The following is a 26,081-nucleotide window of genomic DNA, read 5'->3' as shown; positions in this document are numbered from 1 at the left end:
TATTTGTTTTGTCAAAATGAATGTATGTGCAGGTATGATTAACAGAACAATGCATTTTATTTTTCCAGAGCTTTAATTATCAGTATTCCTTGTTAAAGAAAGGTGCATATTCACTGCAGTGGGTATCTTTCCCAATGGAACTGTATTTGCTGTACAGAATGCTGTTGCAATTATGTTCCACCATAAGAGTTAAGGTCATGGTCCAAACATTCAAGTTGTATGATCTGACCACATCTCGGTCACACCTGTTCAGCTATTTCCTCTAAATGGAAATAGTTTTGTGCCTAATATTTATTTTCTTCAGTACGCACCAACACACTTCCAGGACTGAGCTAATGAGAGCTTTGTTTCATTAAGAATTTTGTGAAACTTGGCCGCTTGTGTAGTACAACACTCTTAGGCCTCGTCCAGTGTGACGCTGAGTGGGCGCTCGCGCTGGCTGCGTTTAAACACGTTGCAATGTGTGTGACCAGCGTGCGCGAGCACCTGCGCATGCACGACGCTTAGCTGCTTGCAAAGCAAGCAAATTTGATTGTGCCACTCGCTGGCGTATCACATGAGCGGTTTTCCCAATGAGGGCCAACCAGCTCTGTGACATCATGGCCGCGCACACAACTAGCTGGCCAGGAAAAGCACGGCCAAGCAGAGCGCGTGACGTCACCGCGCACGAGCACCTGCTCGCTCGCTCCCTACCTGGCCGCAGCCTTAGTGAAGAGAGCTTCACTTCAGTGTTTGCTCCTGAGACAGGAGTGCACAAAATGTGTTGTGTGTAGAATATTTATTTTTATATTGCCATGTACTGGCGTGTAGGTTACTAAACTTTGTGTGCTGGAGGTACACAGGGTTTTTCAGTATGAATTACTATGTATATGTTGTCGACATGTACCGACACAGATGGGAAGAGTATCGATGTCTGTGATGCAGAAGAAATATTACAGTTTATAATGTCCAGATTACCTTGTTTAAACAATTTTGACATCTGTCTTTAAATTTTGGGAAGAAAAGAGGACTTTGCAAAGAACCATGTTGCAAAGTGTTCTCCAATCCAGCCTTACTTTTACCTGTATTAGGAAAGCAGATGGTCTGCATGCCTCTTGAATATTTATAACGATCAAAAACAATCTCTTGCTATTCACCCTTAGGCTTATGAGATGTCAGGACTGTTCTGGTTGGGAAAAAATCATCTTGGATGTTTACAGAAAGAGGATTATATTAAGCTGAAATGACTATACATTTTCGAGTTTAATATTTGTCCATCAGTTGTTTAATCGTATTTAGATAATTGTGTAAATAAGTTGTTTCAGCCGTTGTCCTCTCCACTTTATAGAGCTTGGAAGCTTTAAACGCTTGTAAATCAGATTTGTGAATACATTTTGTTGTTGTTACTAAACAGTCAGAAATGTCCAAATAAGTTTTGCCTGACTTATGGAAATGAGAGATTCATGCAAAATCAGCCATCAATTGATTTTGGTAAATTCCATTAAAAAAAAAACACATCTTGGACATAATTTATTTCAAGTGTCTGTCTTGTAGAAAACGTTTTCTTTTACTACAAGGGATTAAATGGCATTTTGTGTGCAGTCAGAAAAATAGTTTTTGCTTCAGTCCCCCCACCCCCTTGTTTATTCTGTTCTCTATTGAAACATTGGGGTGTATTCTTTTTTTCTTCTCAGCTGAGAATCACTGATAACCGTTTTTCTTTTCTTATAAATTTATTAGAATAATGCAAGCAGTTGTGGTGCAAATGTTTTACAGTAGTGCAATTGTTTTCGTATATCTAGGAAGATTCAAATATTGAAATCTTTAATGGCTTAATTTATACAACAATGCATTGTAAAAGTGTATGTGTGTGTGTGTATAATATCTTCTTGCTGACAAATTACTCCTAAAAATATGTAATAGCATTATTTTTGGGGGGAAATGGCAGCCATCTTGTTCTTTCCCATGAAATCTAGACATTACCAGCAGATATCTTTAGGTCATGAAAAATAGTATAGGGTCATTGTACAGTGTACTTTATTTAAATGTGACATTTTACAATATATATGCATTTAAAATTCTTGGGAATTACACCTTTTTAAATAACTGTATTTTTATCAACAGTCCTATATTCAATTGTAAGCGAAATTGATGAATTTACACTTAATTGTCTAATTTTATTGTGATATTTGAGATGCGATACTGGGCTTGTAGAATTCAGTTTGTAAATACTGACAGAAATATATTATAATACAGCTCATGCTATTTGGTTTTCTGTTTTTTCTTTTTTCATGCAGAGTATGATTTCTTCCATTGTGAACAGCACTTACTATGCAAATGTCTCAGCAGCAAAATGTCAAGAATTTGGAAGGTGGTATAAACATTTCAAGAAGACAAAAGATATAATGGGTAAGCACAAGAAAAGTTGCAGTAGGGATTTCTTCACCATTGCTTATGTCACTGTCAATCACAGCCACAAACCAGGTTAGTTTTACTTGCCCAATTAGAAATCAATTTAGGTTTTTTTTTTTGGGGGGGGGGGGTGTGAACGGTGTAATGAGACAATTAAATGCATTAAATGTTTGTGTTTTGTATCATCCACACTGGTTGTCAGACATGCAGGAAATAATGGGAAGAGGGAGAAAGCTGTCAGTTTTGTTACCATCTAACTAAAGGCAAATGCGAGATTTAAATAATGTTAGGACTTCATTTTTTAAATTCATTTATTTTCAAATCTTGAAGGGTAAAACATATGCGATGTCAATAATAAACTATAATTGTAACTTTGATTGACCTGGTGGTGTGCCATGTTGCTTAAAGAAAAAAAAAAAAGGATTTGGGGAGCTTTTTTCTTTAAGAGAAATACATGTTTTAGTAACAAATTCCTCAGTCACTGCTTGCATTTATAGTAATGCATTATACATTTATTTCACAGATGCCTCTTACTATGGCATGTAAATTACAGTACTTTGTTTTGGAATCCTTATTTAATACTATATGAATGTAGATTTCCAGAGGTTTTTGACATAGAAGAAATGATGCCAATCTTCACAGAAATTTTAGCCTTTAGTATTTGGATCAAAAATGATCCTTGCCTATAAAAAGGTGAATAATCATTTTAGGTCTAAGGGCTCTAATGAATACAATGCATCTTATTAGAAATTGCTTGAATTACAGTTGCTAGTGAATTGCCCACATGGGTTGATCTCTACATTCCTTTCTGAAAATGGAATGTTTACTGCATCCATGCCTGTACCCACATTGTTTTAGCGCTGTCAGTAATGGTTTACATCAGTTGGAATAGAAAAAGGCGATTCAACGGAAACGCTGAGCACCGCCTTAAAACATCTGTAGTTATTGTATGCAGATAATCTATTGCATCGATTATAACTGTACACAGAGAAAATCCTGACTTATTTCTTAATGTATGAAAGTCCTAATCGTCATAGCGCATGTCCGATATCTGAGCTGCCCTAATGTCACTGCTATAATGTATTATAACACATGTAAAAATTTTGCATGAGGAAGGGAACTGATGTGGAGATATACCGCTTTTTTTAAAAAAAAAATTCTTAGAGGGAAATGTGAAGTTAAAATCCACTTTTCTAGTAAACTTCTTTGTCAATTCCATTCAGTTTAGTCATTTTAAATGTACTTTTTGTATTAACTAAAAAATATATATAATAATTTTTTTTTAATACAAAGCTTAAGTTGTACATTACAGCGATCACGTACCACAATGATCTAATTGATGCAGGTCATTTAAGTATTCTTAGAATACTAGATGGGTAATATGACACAGTTACAGCGTTTGTTGGTAGTCGGGCTGCAGAGAGATTGCACAGTATTGCTGTTTGCAGTTGGAGAATTTTAGCTGCTTTGCATTGCTTGGGGTAATGACCAGTCACATTATACAAGCAATGCATGTACTTTCCCCAAATACATTTTGAAAGAGGTCCAAAGTACTGTGCGGGTCTGTAGCACTGTGTTGAGCCTTCCGCGTATAACCTGATATGGGCATTACTGTTGGATCCCTGTTTCACATGCTGTACTAGCGATCACAAAAAAAGCTGTAATTATGGACTTCCGGTTGACACACCCACTAAGATGGCTTCTTAACTTCACAGCTCCTGCCAGTCCACTCACAATCTAGTTGTGGCCAGATCAGGAGGATGCTATGTGCCACGTTGCAGGTTGGACCGGGTCTGTTTCAAAAGGTCCATATTAGTATAAGATCTTCCTTGTTGGTCTAGTTTTATATCAAAGGTTTCAGCCTAACGTGTGGCTTGCTATCCCCATTCTGTTAGTGCCGGCTTTAGCTGAACGGCTGACAGATGCAAATGTGGGAAGAGAATTTTAACAAGAATACCTACAGAAAGTTGAATTTATATATTTTGTGACGCAATTATGGCATTGGTGAGCCACGATGCACAGTCCGGTAGGCTATTCGGAGCAGAAGGAGATGCACAAGAATGGGCAGAGGCATGCAACAGTTCCTTTGTTCAGCAAGTGGCCAGCCAGATGATAGTCCATGATACCGTCTATTATCTTCAAGCTTGTCTCCTTGAAAATAGAGCTCCCTGAAATGCGAAATTCTACTTTGAAACCGCAAACTCCAGTTTCTTGACCAGATGCAGACAGAGTATGGATACCAACTTGATCTAGATTACCCCAAGATTGACTTGCTGCAAATTCAAAACCGTCCATTGAAACACCCAGGTGAAAAACACAAAAACAGTCCCGGTTAAATGATTTAACAAATTGAGCTCCACTGAATTGCTTCTCAAATTCTCATCTGTGGATGTCTTCTCCAATATTCATTAAGATGACCCTGTTAGCCTGACCTTTAAAAATCACATTCTTCAGCATCCAACAATCTGAGTAGATGGATTTCCACACTTGTTTGCATCGGCCAAACTTTTGAAGAGATTTTAAAAGAGAGACTGCACTCTTTATTTGGATCACAGACATTTATTATTCTCTGCAAAATGTTTGGTTGGGGCCACCAACAGATGAACAGATCTACTTTCAAGCTAGTTTGGAGCCATCTTAAACCAGAGATCTTGCTCTAATATCCAACTATTTTACCTTTCATGACATTCTTACTGTTTTATAATTTTATTTTTAATGATTTTCTTAGTATGAGTTGTTGTTTTTCGTGTTAATCACCTCTTTGGAGCAGTAGATGTAGCTTTCCTAGATCTTGGTAACATATTTGATAGTGTCCCACATAAACAAGTTGCAATGCTTGGGATTGGACTCCGAGGTGGTAGAATGGGTAAGACATTGATTGAAGGATAAGCGACTAGTTGTATAAAGGTAGGTGAACAAAGGCAGTGCACTGCTTAAAAGTAATGGAGGAGGCTCATGGTGGCAAAAAGAATTCTATTAAATAAGGGGATCAAACATAACCCCTGGCTGACACAGAAAACGCACACCTACGTGTTTCGGGCGTGCGCCCTTTATCAAGGTGTATTCTAAACTAAACAGTCAAGCAAATATAAATACAAGCGCTGTTCTCGCCAGATCCGTGACGTCATCGCTCATTAACCAATCGGAACGCTCTCCCTTCGTAACCCGGTCCTGATAGGACCAACAAACTGAATATCAAATAAACTTTGTTTCCCCAAGAACAAGTCAAGGGACTACTAAGGGTATGGAAGTAGAGCATATGATTGGTTACTCGTTAAGAAAAAAAAGCCTTGAACATCAAAACTTTATGTAACAAACACACAAAAACCAAAGCATAAAGACAATATGCTACACATGAGCAATGATGTCACCATATCAGCTAAAACAAGCCCCCAAACCATTAAAAAGATATTTCCATATAAAGAAATATATATATATATATATATATTTAAGACATATACAACTAAAACAAATCATAGAGCATGTGAAAACTACCATATTCACTTACACATTACATGGTGTTAAGGTATACAAGAAAAGAGATAATGGTAAACAGAAAAGTAAGTAACCCCTTTCTATAATATTCATCTAATTATATGTTAATGAATAATTAGATGAATATTAAAGATAAGGGGTTACTTACTGTACTTTTCTGTTTACCATTATCTGTCTAAGCAGACGGGGGAGGGGTGGGGCGCAGGTTAAAAAAATTGCGCACCCCTGTTCTAGGCAATTAACCTATACTCCCTTTTTGCGTCTGTATTTCACATTGAATATGCTAAATAAGCTACTTAGTTAATTTATTGTTCTAAAAGGGCTACACCTTACAATGTTGTCGTTATTTCAGAAGACCTCTGTAGACCAGTTGAATGTAGTTTATTTTCCTATGGTGGTGTGTGGTTTTTTTTTATTTTTTTTTTTTTTAACAGAAACGATGATGTGTTTTTATCTATCTTGCAATGTATTTATACTGATGTCCATGCAGATGTAAATTTGTCAGTCACTAGAGAACAGAAAAAGGGAATTTATTTGTTACATAGACCTTGACGTGTTTAGCCATGTTTTGGAACTATAATGGGACAAATAAAAGGAAATTCTAGTTTTCAGAGGCATTTTAACAATTAATTTTATTGCAGGACAGAATTTTCATTTCTGTTTTACAGAAAGAATACAAAATAACACGAGCTAGAATGATAATCATCAGCAAAAATGAGTTAAGGATGCCTTCAGTTTAAGGTCATACAGTTTGTATACGGAGTAATCTTTTATGGTGTCTTGATCAGCGCAGTTAGTGAACTTATATATAAATTCCCTGTATCCTAAAAACGAAAACCTAGAACATTATTATCTTGAGTGGCATACTCCATTAACCTTGGATGTAAGGGCTTCTAGAGACTGAACCACTTTGATGGCCAATATTTGTGACTTGGTACAATCTTCTGCATCATTCTGCCATCCACAAAATGAATGATTGCATTGCCAGTGAGTATAGTCTGTTGCAGTGATTCCTCTAGGTCAGTCTTTGTATGTTTATGTATATGGTCAGTCGGACTATTCTGTGTGTTTGTGCTGGTCTGTGTGTTGTGCAGATCAGGGTCTTTGTGTGAGTTGTGTAGGTCGGAGGCTGCCTGAGAATGTTTTTAGTTTTCAGTAAATGTGTGTGTGTATGTGTGTTTTATTTATTTGTATGTGGTGAACATATCAGGTGTGTATGCTTGTGTTTATGGTGCCTACATATAGATATAGCCGACTTTGCTGCATCCATTACCGTTTGATAACAGCTGCAATAATGTTGGCTACACTTGTATATGTGGGGGCCAGTGGCCTCCTAATATCAGGGCTGATGGGATGAACTTGCCCCCCCAAGTAAAAATCTGCCAACCAGCCCCTGGTGAAGGGGCAAGTTGGAGAAGGGAGAGAGAATGGTGCAGAGAGAGGGAATGTGGGCAGGGGGAGGGAGAGAGAAAATAGGTGAAGGGAGTATGAATAATGCAGAATAAATGGGGATGCTATTAGACTAATACCATTATAATATTTAATTTGTTTAAACATTTGTTTACATCCTAAGTATTTACGGATTGCACATCTCATATGTTCGTAATTGTGTACTAAAGCGTAGTTCAGAGTACAAGAAATTCTGGTGCAATACTCACTTTAGTGAAAAGTTGACAACATTGGACACGGATAGCCACGAACAACCTCTGAGTAACGCAGACAATAGATTAACGGTGGTCTATTTAGGGTGCTTTTATTCTTGAACTCTGGCTTCTGGAAGGCCCTGCAACATTGTAATATAGTTCATCCAAGTGGTAGCTGCAAAAGTTCAATAATACAGATATTAAGTTTTAGGGATAGTCCTTAAATAAGAATAAAGCTAAACATAAACCAGGTGGTATACTCCCTAAAGGGAATTGGCCATTTATCAATATTTTACAAACCTTTCAACTAAATGTGCTCGTTTGCATGCACATGACCAGAATACTGTGATGATTGGATCAGGTTTGGGGATCCTATATGAAACATGGATGTACTTCAGTGCTTCTTACCATTATGCATCATTAAACTCATTTGTCTCTTGATGGTAATCTCTTGACACGAGAAACATTGATTCTGTGCGTGTGTGTGTGAGTGAATTTATGTCTACCTACTTGTCAATGTGCAAAAATCATGAATATATAAGAAATACATATTTATATTTATTCAACAAGCCATTTTTCACGAGGTGAACTTTGCCTTCATAACTATCCCAAAGCAGAATTAATCAGAGATACTGCTTGATGCCAAATCTATTTTCAAACTGGCTCATCCGTAATTTGAACTTTTCAAATACAAGGTCAGTGCTGTATTAATGCAATGACCCTACAGCCATTTAAGAAAATTATTTCTCTCCATGTGCCAGATGCCAAAATTAAGTCAAATTCTGGGACCAATATGCTCCAACGTAATATGTTCATGTAACATGTCACAAGTGTGGCAGTGGGTACTATAATTACCAGTAGCTCCAATATGATTCTTTTAGTCCATACAGTGTTTACAAATTATGAGAATTGCTTTTAATTTGAGTTTGCTATAACATGGAAAATATGATATACTACAATCATTTTGATTGTTTCAACGACCTTTTGAAAATGTAACCTTAATGATCTGTTTTCTGTTTTCCCTTAACAGTAGTTGACATGGAAGGTCTATCTGAAATATCGCAACAAGGTACCAACCATGTGAACTTTGGTCAGCAACCTGTTCCAGGTAATGCTGCTGAAAAGCCTCCGTCCCCAGTACAGCATTCTCACAGCAGCCAGCCATCAGTTCGGACACCACTTCCCAATCTGCATTCGGGACTTGTATCTAGTCCCATCAGCCCCCAGTTAGTAAATCAGCAGCTGGTAATGGCTCAAATACTGAACCAGCAATACGCAGTGAACAGACTTTTAGCCCAGCAGTCCTTAAACCAACAGTACTTGAACCATCCTCCTCCTGTCAGTAGATCAATCAACAAACCTTTGGAGCAACAGGTTTCAACTAACACAGAAGTGTCGTTTGATATCTACCAGTGGGTACGTGATGAATTGAAACGAGCAGGAATCTCGCAGGCAGTATTTGCACGTGTGGCTTTCAACAGAACTCAGGTAATGATTAGCTACTTATTTCTGACTAGCTCAATGTGCTTGTAATAAAGAAATATTGGATGCCTTTTGAATTGCTGTGCTATTGTACAGTATTCATTTATTTTGGGCTACATTGGCAATGGATTCAGCTGCACTTCCAAATATTATTATTATTTTTTTCTTTCTTTAAAGAAACCTTTAATATGGCGATTATTCACTGAAGTTGTTACAATGCGCTGTATGCAACTCGGTTGAATGGGTCACACAATGGAACTTTTGTAATTGACCCCCAGACTTGTAAAACTATTTCCGACATTTTTGACAGACATATTACTCTGGATGACAATGGTCTTTGCAGCCAGTAAGTAAGATCAACCCTAGACCAGCTGGGCGCACATATCTATCTTCAGATCAGCTTTTCTCTTGTTCTGCTTGTAATTGTTTGCTGTATACAATGCTTTACTCATACTTAAATATCTAAGAGGGAAGACTCTTTAACAATTGAGTAAAAAAAATAAAAATTAAGGTTCATATCATTGAAATTTTACGTCTTGCTATACTTGGAATAGCTACTGTTATTTGTAGAATTAGGTTTTTTTTACTGATCTCAAATTACAGGGTTATACAAAACAATTGTAATCCATGCATCAGAGATGCAGAATCACTCGAATATACACTGGTCACATACTGTCACCTGCCTTTAAGTATAATTAAATATTATAGGACTTAACACTGAATCTAATCAGAATAAATGAACATCTCTTTTCCCGTAGTTCATTGACAACTTCATTCACAAACATGTTTATTTCCGTAATTATTTGGGAAGTGATCAGTATGTGAAGAAAGGAATCAGAGAGGCCTTGGCTTTAGACACAAGAACTTTGTGTATCTCCCTTTTTTTGTTTTTAAATATACTGTATGTTAAGGTCTCCCTGGGGACTGAAACGTCACTGAATAATACTTTTCTTCTTCTACCTGGTTCTGTGCTGGTATTTGCAATGCTTCTATGATCTCCACTAGCTATATATCTATATCTCAAAATGGCCACTGGCAACTTTGTTGCTGGCATCTGAAAGTTTCTCTGACATCTTTGTGATTGCCTCATCAGCAAAGAAATAGCTGGGGGTTTCCTTGTTTTTTTTTTGCTCCTTGGAAATTGCGAATAGAACTCCAGAAATACGTATGCAGTTGTAGTACGCTTTCCATGGTTACAAATACATAAATTAAAATCTAAATCCTACATAAAGGGAATTTTCTTACACAGTTTGGGGGGATTTACTAAACCTTAGGTATATATATTTTTTTCTCTCCCCCGTATGTTATTTTCCATTAAACCATGGAACTAAAAATGCCAGAAAGGTTTCCTGGATTTTCCTGATGCAATATACTGCATATCCAAATACTAGAACATATAGTGGAATCAAGTGCCCAGTGTTAATCACAGATTCTTGCCACCACTTTGCAAAGTCATGGATTGCATTACAGGAAGCAAACTGGGCCAAATGTACCTTCATCAAATATTACAATTTTTATCAGGGAATTGATTTGCTCAATCAATACCAACAGAATTCTTTAAATGGGAAACAATTAACGAGCATTTAAATGTATTATATAAAACGGGATAACCTAGATTCACCAATGTCTTCTCAGTTTGTTGCAATGTGTTTTTTTTATATATATACAAGTGTGTGTCACGCTAGTCTTAAAAATAACTTCTAAATATAACAACATTGGCACTAGACCACTCATATCAGTGTGTATCCCAACAAGATTGTTTAAAATATTTCAACATTTTTTATTTTGTGAAACGATTGCCAGTAATGGGCAAATGAATCGGTGAATTGAATGGGATATTAAGTAACATGGATCAGGATGACCTCACTTTTTCCTTTAATCATTAACACTCGGAGCACACATTAAATTGTGATATTAGTCAAACGTCGCTGCTAATTACCTCACTGGACATCTTGAAGTATCTAGAAATCACTGTTAGAGGAAAGAGCCCTTCAATTGACGTGTTAAAATATTGCTTTTTACTGTTTATTTTTTCTCTCACTTCTGTATAAAATATAGGATCATCCTGCTTTGGGGTAATATACCAAAAATAGATGTTTTTTGCACTGCGCAGAAATCAAAATGTTACTTAATTAGCAGGACTACATATTTAAATGTATAATAATATAGTTCTGTGAGTTCTGGATAGATCAATCAAGTGTTTACTTCAAGTTTTATTTAGCATTTTCTTATAATTCTTTACTTCTTACACCTTAAAGTCCCAGTCTAACTCTGATTAGTTTAAATCTCTCTTTTTTTTTTTTTTAAATATCGTGTTTTCCTTTCTGTATTCATACTCATCACATTCTTGTCAGATCATTTTAGTACATTCATAAAAATATATTTTATAACAAATTATTAAAACTTGACCCACATCATTGCACCTTTATAATCCCTGCAGCAACTTTACCTATTCCAGGTCTAACCACTAACCAACCCCTCCTGAGAATAGAATTTGTTGCTGTGCTTTGTGGAGTTATATTTTGAAATTTGTAAAGCTACAGTGTCTGAAACTATAAAATAAACAAAATATTAAATGCCTGAGATTACGGCAAACCCAGTATGTGAACTGGAGCTGGGGATTATAAAACAGTATTGGCACATGTACCATTACTTGCTGATCTACAAATGTTTTCAGTAAATCAGACCTTAGATAAACATAAGATATGGACAGAGTAACTCCTGCTGCAACTCAGGTTGTGTCAGTTATTGGAAGTTCTGACAAAAGGTTCCATCTACCGGTATATATTTTATTTTTTTCTCTGCTCATGAGAGGAACTTCTGTAGTGTATTTAATAATCTTCATAGGTGAGAATGCAAAGAAATGTAGATAAATGCCATAGGAAGCTAAAGGTGGGCTGCACCCTGTAATGTAGACCACTGCAACTTGGTAGCAACCCACCACAAACCACATCAATCAAATACAATTTACAGCTAAGGTGAAAAAATTGGAATATGTGTACAGAAAAATCTACAGATTAACTAGTATGTCTCTAGTACAGTATTTTTTATTATTTTTGTTTTTTTCTTTGTTTTTTTTCCCCAACCGGGAAAGGTTTCCCTGCAATTTTCAGGTATTTGAAAATTCTACTAAATACAAAAGAATTTACAATGCATCTGATCTCAGACGCACTTAGAGAGGGTTGGGGTTCCTTACAATACATCTGATCTAAAACGCGCAATTAGAGCGGGCTGGGGTTCCTTACAATGCATCTGATCTCTGACACGCTATTAGAGAGGGTTCGGATTCTGCAGAATTTCACAATATAAATAAAGGTTTCCTTAAACAAAAACATGATAAAATACTGCTCTAGTAATTAAACCACAAACATGCAAATGGTGTCATTCTGACACTACGTAGACCATCTCTTTTTTAGCAAGGAGCTTTGCTCCAATTTTGATTGACTTGCACCAGTAAGAATTTTATGAGGTGGGTATAGGAGCAGTCAGGGCAGGAATGTTAATGAGATGCATGAAAAATTGCACTTATAACTGCACTTTCATTTCTGTTTTAAATCATAATAACACAACCACAGACCTAGCAGATATCTTGTGCTCATATGGGGATCTGCGCCAGAAGTAACAATCAAGATGAACCAGCTTAATAAATTTGTTTCTGGCACAAATTGATGCAGATTCAATTTGTGCTGTAATTTTTTTATTTTTGTTCACAGCTACTTTAACATGCACAAGACATATAACTTTTTTGATATTGTGCTTTTATTAATGCTTATTACCTATGGTTGCTATATTGTCCCATTTACAAAAAGTGTATTTATGTACTTGAGAGGGCCCTCCTTTTAACATACTGTAGATCTACCGAATTTTGGTATTTGGTGTATGTTGAGAAAGGAAGACAATGTACGTGGGTTTGGAAAGAGTCATTTATGTGTGTGGGATATACCAAGTCATCATTTTTTAATTTATTTTTGCTTGACGTACCAGCTACATATTGCATGGCTCATGTTTAGCTAGTCTGTTCTTCTTTCAGCCACTGTCCTTTCCTTGACTTCACTGGTCAAAGTAAAAAGTGAGATCATTCCATATTAGTGTCTATCCCATTCAATTCACTGATTCATTTACCCATTATTGGCAAACTGGTTCTTAATGATCTGCTCAAGGCCCTCTGCCAGACGTGTGTGTATGTGTATAAAAATGTATATATCCTATTCATTTGCATAAAGTGCATGCATCCAAGTTGTTCTAGTTTTTCTTAAAACCTGGTGTAGATGGTAATCCCAGAGGAGAGTTTTAAGAACCACTGCTGTACATCACAGATGTAGAATAAGCGGTATTTATTGGCTTTCTAGAAATGTGGCCGCTACAATGGAATTTTACTTCGTGTGTCTCATTGGAGTTAATTGGTGTTAATTTAGTGAAGGTACCGTGTAGAGCAGGGGTGACCAACTCCAGTCCTCAAGTGCCACTGTCAGGTTTTCAGGATATCCCCGTTTCTTCAGCACAGGTGGCTCCATCTTTGACTGAGCCACCTATGCTGAAGCAAAGGTATCCTTAGAAACTGACCTGTTGGTGGCCCTTGAACTGGAGTTGGCCACCCCTAGTGTAGAGTATATCCAAAAGCATGGTGTTCTAAAAGTTTCCAAGGAGCTGCTACAAAACCTGGATCTTGGGGGTGGTTAATAATTTTTCAACGCAAGACTCTTTGCTAGAGCATCAAGATGGGGAAATAATTGTGGGTTATGTTTACTTTTCAGGATTGTGAATTGGGTCATTAAAAAGATGGTAAAGACAAAACTGCTGATACTTATTGCAATGCAGTTCATAATTATCACATTTTTTTTTCTCCTGTGAGATGATAGAATATCTGTACATTTTTGTTCTTTTAATACGGTTATGTTAGAAAAAGATGACTGTTGTAATAAAGGTACTGCTTTTTAGAGAAGACTTTCTCGAGTATAATACAAAAAAAAAGAAAGCCTTTTATTATTTTTCTGCACCCTTAAGAATTCTAGTTGCTTAATATATTTCTGTAGTACAGATGGGAAAAACATGAGGGACAATTAAAACAAATAAGAAATGAAACCACATTTTCTGAAAAAATTACGTGGTTAAACTGCTTTTAAATGCAGACTCTTCAAATGATTAAATTGAGCATACAATATCAGGTGGCTAAACAACTTTAAATATAGACTCTTCAAATGTTTGTATTGAGCATACAATATAAATGGCACATAATTACTATTCAGAAAAAGAACACGTATATTTAAAACCTATGATTTTTTTATGAACAAAAAAGTACCTGCATATTACATGTAGTTTTTGTTTTTTTCTGTGTTCAGTATTTTTCATCCAAAATTAAAGGTGCCTTTTTTTGGGACCAATGTAGGTAATGGATTACTGAGGAGTCTTATAGTGAATTTTAAGTTGTATAAATTATGTAGGGAAGTAAGATCTGCTGCTTAAGTGTAAGTACTTAATTGCTACTGTGCTACATGTAATTCTTTGTAGTATAATTTAGGAATAAGCAGACCATCTCTATCATTATTGAATAAAAGGTAGAGAGGTGCTATTACGCTGTCATCACAACTCTTGTGCTCGCAAGAGACACAGATAAAACTTTCTTGGCAATGTCCCATGTGGGTGGGTGGAGTCTGGTATTAATCCTCCACCTGGACACATCTTCTTTTTAAAAGCTATATGCCATGAAATGAGATCTTCTGCTGCATATTGTAGAAGGTGGGGGCTTTAGTAAATAGTTTATTTTTATTTTTTTGTGCCAGGAGCTTTGATGTTGCTTGAGGCTGATCAATTCTGCTTCAATCAATGGTTATGTTTAAAGACTAGACAATCTGGAGGCCAGACAGGCGACGTCTTTGTACAGGCACTCATTTATCTTCCATTTTTAAAGAACTTTGAAATTAACTTTTCAAGGTGTTGATTATGTCTTGTGCTTCATTGGCAGACCTCTTATTGTTCATGGGGGAATCCCATGTTCAAGCAGCAGTACTGCTGATGGTATTGAACCATTACTGGTGGAGTAGGCAAATCTGTAATGAATCATCCAAACGTTTTAAGGCTAGAAAATTGGAAGTTGGACCCCTTAAATTGTCATGCCCACCACAAATATAAAGTGGTGTATTGTTAATCTGTGATTTCTAGGCCTGTATATTTCACTCTGCTGGCTGCTGCACACTGTCGTTTTTTTGGTTTTCAAGCTACTGTACCTACTTATTTTAAAGGTGTTCTGTGGTTGTATTGCAATTTTGGACATCTTTTCTTCAAATCTTTAGGGAAATGTATCAAATTGAACTTCGGTGTGTATAGCACACAGCGAGTTTACCATTCTGGGTCTAGCGTGTCAGAAAATGCTGTGCTTGTGTGATACTAATATATTTAAAACCAAAGGCATAACATAAAACACAGACAAAGCTCAGTGCACATCCAGAAAAACTTATATTCGGTACAGTGCCTAAATATACTTTTTATAAATAACTAATAAATAAAATTGTCTTTTAGTTTAACATTTTGGCCAAATTGTTGTAAGCCCTTGAGCCAACTGCACGGCAGACCACGTTTCAAGGGTCCCTACACTAATATAGATTCTTAATAACCTGTGCATTGCCAGGAAAAATGGTTTATAATAAATCTGTCAATATTAGTTGCAAAAGTTCTAAGTCTGATTGAAGCTTTTATTAACCTGTACATTACCAGGAAAAGCACTCTGTAATAGATTTGTCACAATCACACTGCATGCAGGCAAGTTCCCCTGATAGTGGGAGATGCCATGGAGTGAGCTTTTAACCATTTAAATGTGGGAGGGAATGAGCTTCAATTGGATAGGAGGTTGCCACCCTCCAATCAGCTAAGACTAGCTGAACAAGAATTATACAACATACAGAACACCTACAAGCTCATATTGAACCCCCAAAATACCCACAACATATATATAATAAGCATATAAGTTTCACAGAGGATTTCTACTGAGCATGGCGATATATATAATGTAATGAATCATCCAAACGTTTTAAGGCTAGAAAATTGGAAGTTGGACCCCTTAAATTGTCATGCCCACCACAAATATAAAGTGGACAGAGACTCTTGTATTGTTAATCTGTGATTTCTAGGCCTGTATATTTCACTCTGCTGGCTGCTGCACACTGTCGTTCTTTTGGTTTTCAAGCTACCGTACCTACTTATTTTAAAGGTGTTCTGTGGTTGTATTGCAATTTTGGACCTCTTTTCTTCAAATCTTTAGGGAAATGTATCAAATTGAACTTCGGTGTGTATAGCACACAGCGAGTTTACCATTCTGGGTCTAGCGTGTCAGAAAATGCTGTGCTTGTGTGATACTATCATGCAGAATATAACTTTTAGCTGAGATGCTGTATTTAAGCTTGCCATTTGCTTTCTGGTCAATCACTCTTTTCATTATGCACCAGTCACACAGTGTGAAGCTTTTGATTATATCTACAACTTCAGTGGACAATGTTCAGGTAGACATGGACATAGCTTTATATGAGCAATGTAATGGCCTGGGATTTTTAAGTAGTACAGTCATGTGTGAAAGGAAGAAATTCCCAATATAAAAAAATACATATACCTTGATTTTTATAAGAAGCTTAAGAATGTTTCTTGGATCATGCATCATTGTTATGTGCATGTGAAATGAAGAAAGCACCATTAATATAGTTAAATGTTAAAATCATAGAAACAGATGAAAACCACAAACTGCCATATATCAGAAACATGCAAAGAAATAGGTTTCTTTATTCATTGACTGACTCCTTTCTTTCTTCTCGTGTAAATATTTTAGTAACGTTTATGTATGCGTGCTTGTGCGTTAAACATTTACACAATGACCATGTGCGTCAGTAATTTTATGTGGGTTTTGTATGGCTATTTACATTCCAAATTAAATGCACCTGAAACTATGTAATGTATGTGACGAAGACCAAATGTTTTATACAACAGAAAATTACATTTTAATCATTGACGCCCATTAACATTTCACAAATGTATGTACATGACAAATTGCTTTAAAGAAATGTGGTGCACACACACCGAGGGTTATTCACTAAACTGCTCTGGTGCCAATCGGGACACTACTGTATAGCATGAAGACTTCCATTGCCCTAATTGACACTATCGTAGATTAATGATTAACTCCTATACATTTGACTTTGAGGAAATGATTCGTACTACGACACTCGCTACTCTCACCTGTCCTCTGTTAAAGTATGTTTATAAAAGTGAGTCAATCAAAGGAGATTAGTAAGAGTGATAAAGAAATAGGAGTCGCTGAATCACAATTTACTGTTCCTTTAGATCATAAATGAATAGCACAATTCAGTTCCCTCATACTTTTTCATTGCACAATAAATTACATGCCCAATTAATTGCGATGACCCCATCAATAATTGTTGGGAGGTTATCTGTGCCGTGATGATAAAACAGGAGGTTGTGCGTTATTGCACTCGTTTATGTGAAACATGAGTTGTTAGTAATGGTTTATCTATGATAACGTTCTAGTGTTTGGAAGAAATAATCACTGGGAGTGAGCCCTTAGTGGGAAGCACAGAATGGTAATTTCTCGCTTTTGATACTATGCCTGTAAACATTAAAGTTGTGGTTTTTAGTGCTGGGTCACTGTCACGGTAGACCAGGTCTTTTAACACAGCGGTGCGCAAACTGGGGGGGGGGGGCGGCGCGGGAATTTCTAGGGAGGGCCGGCGGTTACAGAGGCCTTGCGCTCTTCCTCACGGCATTCAATGCCGGGGGAGGCGTGAGGCCTCTATAACTCTGACCTGCTCTCTGCTGGGTCTTCGGCAACACGTCGCCATGGCAACGTGCATCAAAGGACGCAGCGGGGTCACGTGATGTCATGTGACGCGAGTACTTAGAGAGGGGGGTGCGAATGCTGCGGCTGTTAGGCAGGGGGACATAGCTCAAGAAGTTTGCGCACCCCTGTTTTAACACATTTATATTTAAGGGATCAGTCACAAGGCAGTGAAATAAAATTGGGTTTATTTGGATATGAGCTCGGAAACACACAGAAACACAAAATACAGAGAATATAACTGGGGCCTGGGGGTTGAGATCTAGCCCAAAAAAGAGCTATCTGCTACACTGCTCTCCCTTGTATAGAGATTGCTGCATATCTATATCATTGAGGGGGCTGGCAGCCAATAAGAGCACAGATTGTGGTTATGTATTAAATGATTGGAGGGGAAAATTCAAAACTTGCCAGTGGAAATGTTGCCTGAGTTTGAAACCCAGCAACCGTTTTCCTGGCTTGCCCCATACCTACCTTCTGGGTAGGTTCCGCAATGTTTAGCTGGAACAAAGGATTTCTACTCCAGATATCCTGTTCACGGCCCTTCCCCCTCATCATGTGCCACAAACCTGCATGTGTTTTACAATTAACACAGGAAATCCCTATACTTGGGCTGGTGGCATTGAAATGCTAACCCACATCTGGATGCCTTTTGTCCTGTATGCAGTCCAGCTCACAGCACAAACACAATGCATTGTAGTTTTAAACCACAGAAAAACTAAAATTTGATCTCTAGAGCTGACACTCTAAGACTGGGATCTGCGAGCTGGGGATCTGAAACCCGGGTTAGCATACAAGCCTTCTAGAGCCCGCTCTAATACCTTGCTGGCAGGCAATACAGGTTAACCCTGTTTGCTCCCAAATATCCCCCCTTTTCCTCATGTTCCAGAAGTCTCTGCCCTGCAGCTATTTCTCATAAGGGGCCACCCATACAAGGCAACCCACTTATAAGTTTGCACAGGCAGCTACGGGACCATGAGTCAAAGGGAATACAGCACAGAATGCATTAACTGGCTCACTGGGCTTACATAGTTAACCCCACACACGGTTCCTAACTTATAACCCTATGGGGGACAGTATAAGGGGAACAGAGTTACAGAAAATACATGATTTTACCTTACTGGACCCAAGAGCTAACACTCTTGGCCCATTACCCACGGTCTCTAGAGGCAACCGGCTGGGCTTCACCTTTATTACTGAATGCCAGCTGCCGCCGACCGTCACGGTCACCAAACAGTTCTTATAGTAATTTGTAATGGCATTCTCTCATAAAGGGACGAGGGCAGCAGTGGCCAACTCCAGTCCTCAAGGGCCATAAACAGGTCAGGTTTTAAGCACAGACGGCTCAATCATTGACTGCCACTGACTGAGCCATCTGTGATGAAGCAGGGATATCCTTAAAACCCGACTTGGTGGCCTTTGAGAACTGGAATTGGCCACTAGTGACCTAGGGTGACCGTGAATGAAGGGTAGTGTCATGCTCAATAGGTTTCATATAGCTAATGGTCTTCTTAAAAACAAAAATAGCAATGGGGAAAGCCGTGCATACCAAAGAATGATGCAAAGAAATTAATGAAAAAAAGTCATTTAATGACTGAAATAGTCACAGAGATCCAACGTTTCGGTGCTTGTACCCTGACTAGGTTTCCTCCCTGTAGCACCCATGCTTTCATCTCTTTTTACGCGTGTCCCCTTGCATTAGGGGCACACCAAGTTGCATTTTCTTTATTCCTCCTTTTGTGTTTTGTGTTCGTATTAAAAACTATAAATGGTTATTCTAAACAGCCTTTTGTAAACTTTTACCATGTTTTTCTACTGGCCGTATCAAATGTCTTTTGTTGATGAGATTGTTTGTCAGCCCTCCTATTCTGAGGCAACGAGTTTTCGTTTTTCCTTTTGCTTGTATAGTAATCACGAAGCCGTCAATAGTCAAAAGATCAACATAAATAGTTGGTATACTGGAATTGAGCTGACAGGATGTACATACACCAAGTAATATTGTTACTTTAACCCTTGTACGTCATACTATTTTTGCTCTTCAAGGGGAAGATCGCATTCACCGTTCAGACGTTTGAAGCGGTCTGAACTTCCAATCTGGTTACTGCGGGCCAGTTGCAAACCACGTTTTCGCAATCCTAGATGCTGCTGCTGTTCCAGCACTGGAATGGTTAAGGGTGATTGAAACTTTCAAAGACAGTCGATTTTGTTATTTTTTATTTTAGACCAGTATTTCAGAATAGAAACGTTCTAAATTATTTCAAAGTGAAGTACGTGATGCAGACGTTCAAGGCAAGTCTGTTGGGCAAATACATAAATCTGTCCTGTGCCAATTGAATTGTTTTGAGGAAATAAGAGAATACGTTTCTCACATTTGATCATGCTGATTTTCTAAAAATAATAAAAAAAATATATATTTATATTTTATCTTGTGCGGTTCTCCTTTTTATAGGTCTCAAAGAGTAGTTCTGCAAGTCATGTTCCAAAATAGTACCCTAACTTCCTAAGTGCTATTGACTCGCATGCATTCTACATAGTAATTAAACTGTGTGTCTTAGCTTGGTGTGTTTGAAAAAGGAGTGTAGATGATACTACAATAGTTAGAAAAACGTAGATACCCGCTTCTAATTTATTTGCATTGACCGTATTTGTGATCTTGCTTAGGCTTTTATTTGGAGTGCCTCTGATGTCTACTGCTTTGCTGTGTGTACAACTGTTGCTAGCCTGAATGTAGGGCACAATCCGCTATCCTCCCTCTCCAGTCAGTCCGTTTGCAATACTACAGCAGCTGGAACCAAAAAATACACCTCGTCTGTAATGCAGAAAATGAATTGCATTACTGTACTTTGTAGAAGTCTGCGGTTGCCATTGTCCATTCTTAATGACCAAGACCCTATGCATTCTAGGTTGGGTATAGGCGCGCTGCGCTCTAGCACTGCGCCCTGCACGGACATGCTTTTCATGGCCGGCTAGGTGCGCACGCGTCTGGGGGCGCGGCCTCTATGTCACGGAGCTGGCTCACGTGACGCGCTTGCGAGCGGCAAATTCAAATTTGCTCGCTCAGCAAGCGGCTGAGCGCCGAGCAGGTGCGCCCACCCGCTCACACAGGACACGTGCATTGTCGCAACGTCTCCAGCGCGAGTGTGCGCGCCCGCTCAGCACCACCATGGACGAGCCCTAAGACTGCGCTTGTAGAGCCGACGACAGCTACGTTGCGGCAAACAATTGCATTGCCGCTATCGCGTGCGCTTATAGTAAGCGCAGCGCGACTGATTGGTCGCAATCTCTGGAAATCATCTCTATTTGATTTTTCAGCGACCGTTGCCAGCACTATAAGCGTAGTCTAAGTCTGCAAGTGGGGAAAGTGTCGTCCCTGAAGAATTAATGGTTTTATTTTTTTTTCAAGCTCAATATTACGAACTAGTGTGATAGTATTAGTATTATTTTAGAAATGTACAAAATGTGCTATCAAATGAATATCATTAGTGCTTTCCCCAATATGTTGTTGCTCCTGTTTTGACAAGTTATTTAAAGCCCACAGCCAGACTCCACACATGGCTAGACTAATTATTAGCTAAATGGGATTTGCCTTTATCGTACTGTAATTGATGTAAGTGGAAGGAAATTTTGTATATACAAACTTACCTGCATTTTAATGATTCCCACTGATCATGAAAGTTATGTTTATCCTGAGATTGTACTGGTGAAAACCATGTTAAGCTGCATCACGCCCCCCTGAGATGGTGAAGGCCCATTTATTATTATTATTATTATTATTAAAAAAAAAAAATGCATTTGTCAATTTACATTTTATTTATATTTAAATACCTGTTTTTACCAGGATTCTTGTACTGTATTGAACAGTAAAAATGCTTTATATAGAAATCTAGGCAATGAAGATATCTGGTATAGTTAATTTATTCTCTCTCATTCTTGAAGAACCTGTGATGGCAGAAAACATTTGAATATCTGTATACAAAGTCACCTTATTAAATGAGGATTATTTTAACACATTCTGTACTAAAATGGCTAGCAATGCATTGTGAACTGCATTCAAAACAGATCTGAATCTGCTTTGTATGTATATCCTTGTAAAGTGTTAAAAAAAAAAAAATCTTTGCTGATTCCCCTGAACTGTTTTAAAATGTGATAAATTAGTTGTACTACAAATTTAACACCACATTGTCAAAGAAAATGTGTCGGGTATTAAGAAGAGTTATTTTTGTTTGGCAGATTACAAACTGCTCTACTGGCTGCTTAAAATACGCTTCAATAGTAGGGGGAAAAAACTGCTTTTGTTAAATGTTTCATTTGTAAGGAAATGAAGGGATTCGCTTAAATGGATACATTGTACATATTTAAAGTATAGCACAAGCCTTTCCATTCTATGGTCACAACAATTGTTAGCCAGTGAATGTACTTAGTTTATATTGATGCAATTACTCTGGTCTTATACGGAAAATCCCAGTTGGTGTTGATTTATCCTTTACACAATTAAAAGACAAGACTAAGGCAGCAAACACGGGTCATAATCTTCTAAACGGCGTCCCAGGAGTGGTATTTATTTAAAAATGCAGCACTAGAAGTTCATCTTTGAATAGATGTGTACCTTTTTAGAAATGACATTGCATGCTTGTGGATAGAATTGATGGCTTCTTTGCTGTTTTCCTTTTAATCATGAGATCTGCACAGGTTCACGCTAAGCTTTTCCATTGCATCTTACTTTTTGAAGTGCTTTGACTGACTTAATGTAGACTCGCTATACGTCACCCCTCAACCCCCCACCCCCCCATATTTTTAATGAAAAGCTACTATATGGAAACTGTGCAAGGGGCTGATTGATTCAGCTTATTTATTTTTTTGGTAAACTAAATGATGATTGAAATTAACACTGTGTACACTGATTTGAGACTAAATAATAAATTACTACTGTGTTCCTGCTGTTATTAATACCGTAGATATTTAATGTAGCATCTTTAAAACATTTTTTTTTTAAAAATGGTAATTCATATAAATATATATATACATTTTGCATTCCCTTTCATGTACTTGTAGGGCTTGCTTTCTGAAATACTGCGAAAAGAGGAAGATCCTAAGACAGCATCACAATCCCTACTGGTAAATCTTCGAGCGATGCAGAATTTCCTGCAGCTGCCTGAGGCTGAACGAGATCGTATTTACCAGGATGAAAGGGAAAGGAGCCTCAATGCAGCGTCCGCCATGGTCCCAACACCTTTAATAAGCACACCGCCCATCCGTCCTCCACAGGTAATGTGGAGTAGTGAGGTTCTTCCGAATGCCTTTCCCCTTCTTTCTGGGAATCTCTGCTCGCCTGTTTACCATTAGTTCGATTTGTATTGCAGATATAGATGGATTTATTGGACTAGGGTGAACGCTTGTTAAAGAACAAGAGCTTTTGAGACCAAAATTTGCCTGTTGGATGTGCTCGTCTTTTACGTTGTTGAACCAGTTTTTAACCAGCAAAAAAATAAAAATAAACTGTTGCCTTAAGGCGAAATAACAGCATATCCGATTAAAGCGGCACTATAGTACGGTGCAGACCCCTTTTGGGGAAATTATTTCTATTCCTGACATTTTGTAAGAGTGGCTTTATCATTTTGCGTCATTGGAATCTGTTGTAATGTGCCATATGTGCCCCTTCACCATGCATTACCCATGTACTATTCTAAGAATATTTGTATTTTATTTGGTCCGTCTAAAAATATTCATGGAGTATCAAGCATGTTGGCAATGACAATGCAACGTTAAAAGCTAACTTTGTGAACAGACTGAATCCTCCTTGGGTATTTGACAGTACAGGTAGAGGTGCTACTAAAAGACTGCAAATCATTGCACAGTGTCATGTTTTTATTTGTACATTTACTGGTCCGTTTTCTTTGAATAAGACTCCCGTCTCCTCTGTAAAACTGTTTTTAAAGCTGCAGTTCAAGCAATATCCTACGTGGTTTTTTTTTTTTTACTCAGTTCTGTACTATTAGAAAATACTCGTAGCATATAAAAAATAAACAATTTTAAAGACATTTATAATGTATTCTAAAGTAACAAGCATCCTATAGCAATCATTTATACGGTCACATCCCCTTCTGAAACAGCATCACCTCTTTGAGCCCTGCTCTCTGTACCAGTGAACCAATTGAATCTAGTGCCTACCTGGTCACATGATCTTCCTCACAGAACTTTGGCTGTCAGTGCAATAGAAGATTACCCATGATGCTTTTAGTGAACACCCAGCCGAATCTTCAGCGATCAATTAAAGGAGAACGGAACGATCAGCAACTTGGCTAATCACTTGTCAGTGTGTAGATTGTATTGATGCAAATATTGAATGGAAACAAATAATTGTTTTTTTATTTTTTTTACGACAGCTTGAACTGTAGCTTTAAAATAAAGGTCCAAAGAGCTTTGCTCTATGGTGACTGATTTATAATTTCAAGTAATCGGACATTGTATGAACTATGAGGTCTGGATGCCGTGGTTAGATTAATTTTTGTTTTTCAACCATTATACTGGGCGGACGACAGGCCTATATATCGACACTACACTTTTTTTTTGTTTTTTTTTAACATGTTTTTTTCAGGATTGTTCAATTCAGTGTCCTACATGTAGCTATTCCAGGGGTTGCCAACTCCAGTCCTCAAGGGCCGCCATCAGGTTTTAAGAATACCCCTGCTTCAGTGCAGGTGGCTCAGTTGTTGACTGAGCCACTGATTGAGAGACCTGTGCTGAAGCAGGAATATTCTTAAAACCTGACCTGTTGGTTGGTTACTCCTGAGCTATTCTATTAATGCAGATACTGTTTTTTGTGATGTATGAATGAAGTCAAATTTCGCAAAACCTTTCCCTGAAAAATATTGCTTGGGCTAGAATGTAAGTCACGTATATATCTGGATTCATTGGGCATTCTGATATAAATTAGTTCATCAGAGACAATAGCTTCTCTCCTTGACATGTGGTAGAGTTTACTGCTAATGATTACCAAATGTCTTTCAGGAGTAATAAATAACACGGTTTGGAGATGGTGGACAGGAGGAAGCTGCTACTTTTGTGCACTAATGTACTGCAAGAAAGGGAGCAAATTTCCTTAGTGGAAGGGAACACAGTGTGCTAATGGTCTATTCTACTATTAATGGACTTTAGCCTCAAGTCCAAAGAAGATTCCTTTTAGAGATAAGGAAAAAGGACTCAAAATCATAAAATAGTTATGTCCCGGTAGAACTATAGTGATTTAATAATTAGTCTTGCCTTGGGCCGCGTTGAATTACACGGCAGTGGATTGCAGATCTCGCTGGCACAGAGAGGGTTACTAATATCATGTGGCATGTCTAATAATAATACTGTAGCTAGGTTTTAATGCTTAAGTTTGCAGTAAAAAAAAAAAAAAAAAACCCCATCAAAATAATATGAGGTTTGTTTACATTAACCCATTTCTGCAGTGGAGGCTATGCAGGAACACACTGAAGCTAATTTATTTCAGCTGCTAGCAGTTGATTATTTGGCTATACGGCCCTACACTATTTTATGAGAATTAAGATTACACTTGGAAAGTGATGCAGGAGTCCTTGTCAATACAATGCTGTAGGAAAGCCACCCCAATGATCTTCCAAGTAATGCGATCTCCTTTGATCTTCAAAATAATTTGATCTTCCAAGCAAGCCATTCTTCATGTTGCTCAAACACATTTTCTCATTTAATCCTCACATCTTGTATATTTTGGTCATTTTTGTCTTTTGACATCCCTTGGAATCTATCGACTATCATCTTTGTCTGATGGTCATTTCTTCTAGCCTTACCTCAAATCCATATTTTACAGTCTGAGGCAGCAGTGGCGAGGGGAGTAGCAACGAGTGTTCAAGAAGATGTATTGTGGCATTGTACTGGTAGCTTCAACCATACAATGAAAGTTTGAACAGTGTGTCAAAAGTACTTGCCATCATAGTTTCATATATATATATATATTGCAACAGTGCCAGAATAAATACGTTTGCTAATGCTAATAGCACTCATTAGCCAAGCAGAGTCTAAGCTGCATCAGGTAGTCTCGGACCTTTATGCTTTCGACTAAATCGCTGAATCTGATGGCTTCCCATCTATAAACACTTCTCAAAATTGCTTATTGATGTACAGAAAGCTGTTAAAACTGATATAAATGGCCTTCATTTTTTGAGGACAAAGGCAGCATGTCCTAAGTATCTTTTAGCGTCAATGTAACACCAAAGCAC

The 26,081-nt window shown here is 37.7% G+C and overlaps 1 protein-coding gene across 7 annotated transcripts in view; it reads left to right on the top strand.

Annotated features, from left to right (window-relative positions):
* The window catches only part of SATB1 (SATB homeobox 1), a 187,256-nt gene that overhangs the window by 122,199 nt on the left and 38,976 nt on the right, over positions 1–26,081 (top strand). For 6 of the 7 annotated variants that reach the window (XM_075586910.1, XM_075586909.1, XM_075586911.1 and 3 more), the window contains 3 exons: positions 2,277–2,388; positions 8,560–9,017; positions 22,897–23,109. In XM_075586910.1, the coding sequence (XP_075443025.1) occupies positions 2,277–2,388; positions 8,560–9,017; positions 22,897–23,109 (783 nt within the window). The remainder of the gene's footprint in view (positions 1–2,276; positions 2,389–8,559; positions 9,018–22,896; positions 23,110–26,081) is intronic. The other variant, XM_075586914.1, reaches the window with a different exon arrangement.

Source organism: Ascaphus truei, chromosome 2 (assembly GCF_040206685.1).
Source record: "Ascaphus truei isolate aAscTru1 chromosome 2, aAscTru1.hap1, whole genome shotgun sequence".
Lineage (NCBI taxonomy): Eukaryota > Metazoa > Chordata > Amphibia > Anura > Ascaphidae > Ascaphus > Ascaphus truei.
Note: the sequence above shows the minus strand (reverse complement) of the source record. Positions and strands in the feature narration are given on the sequence as shown.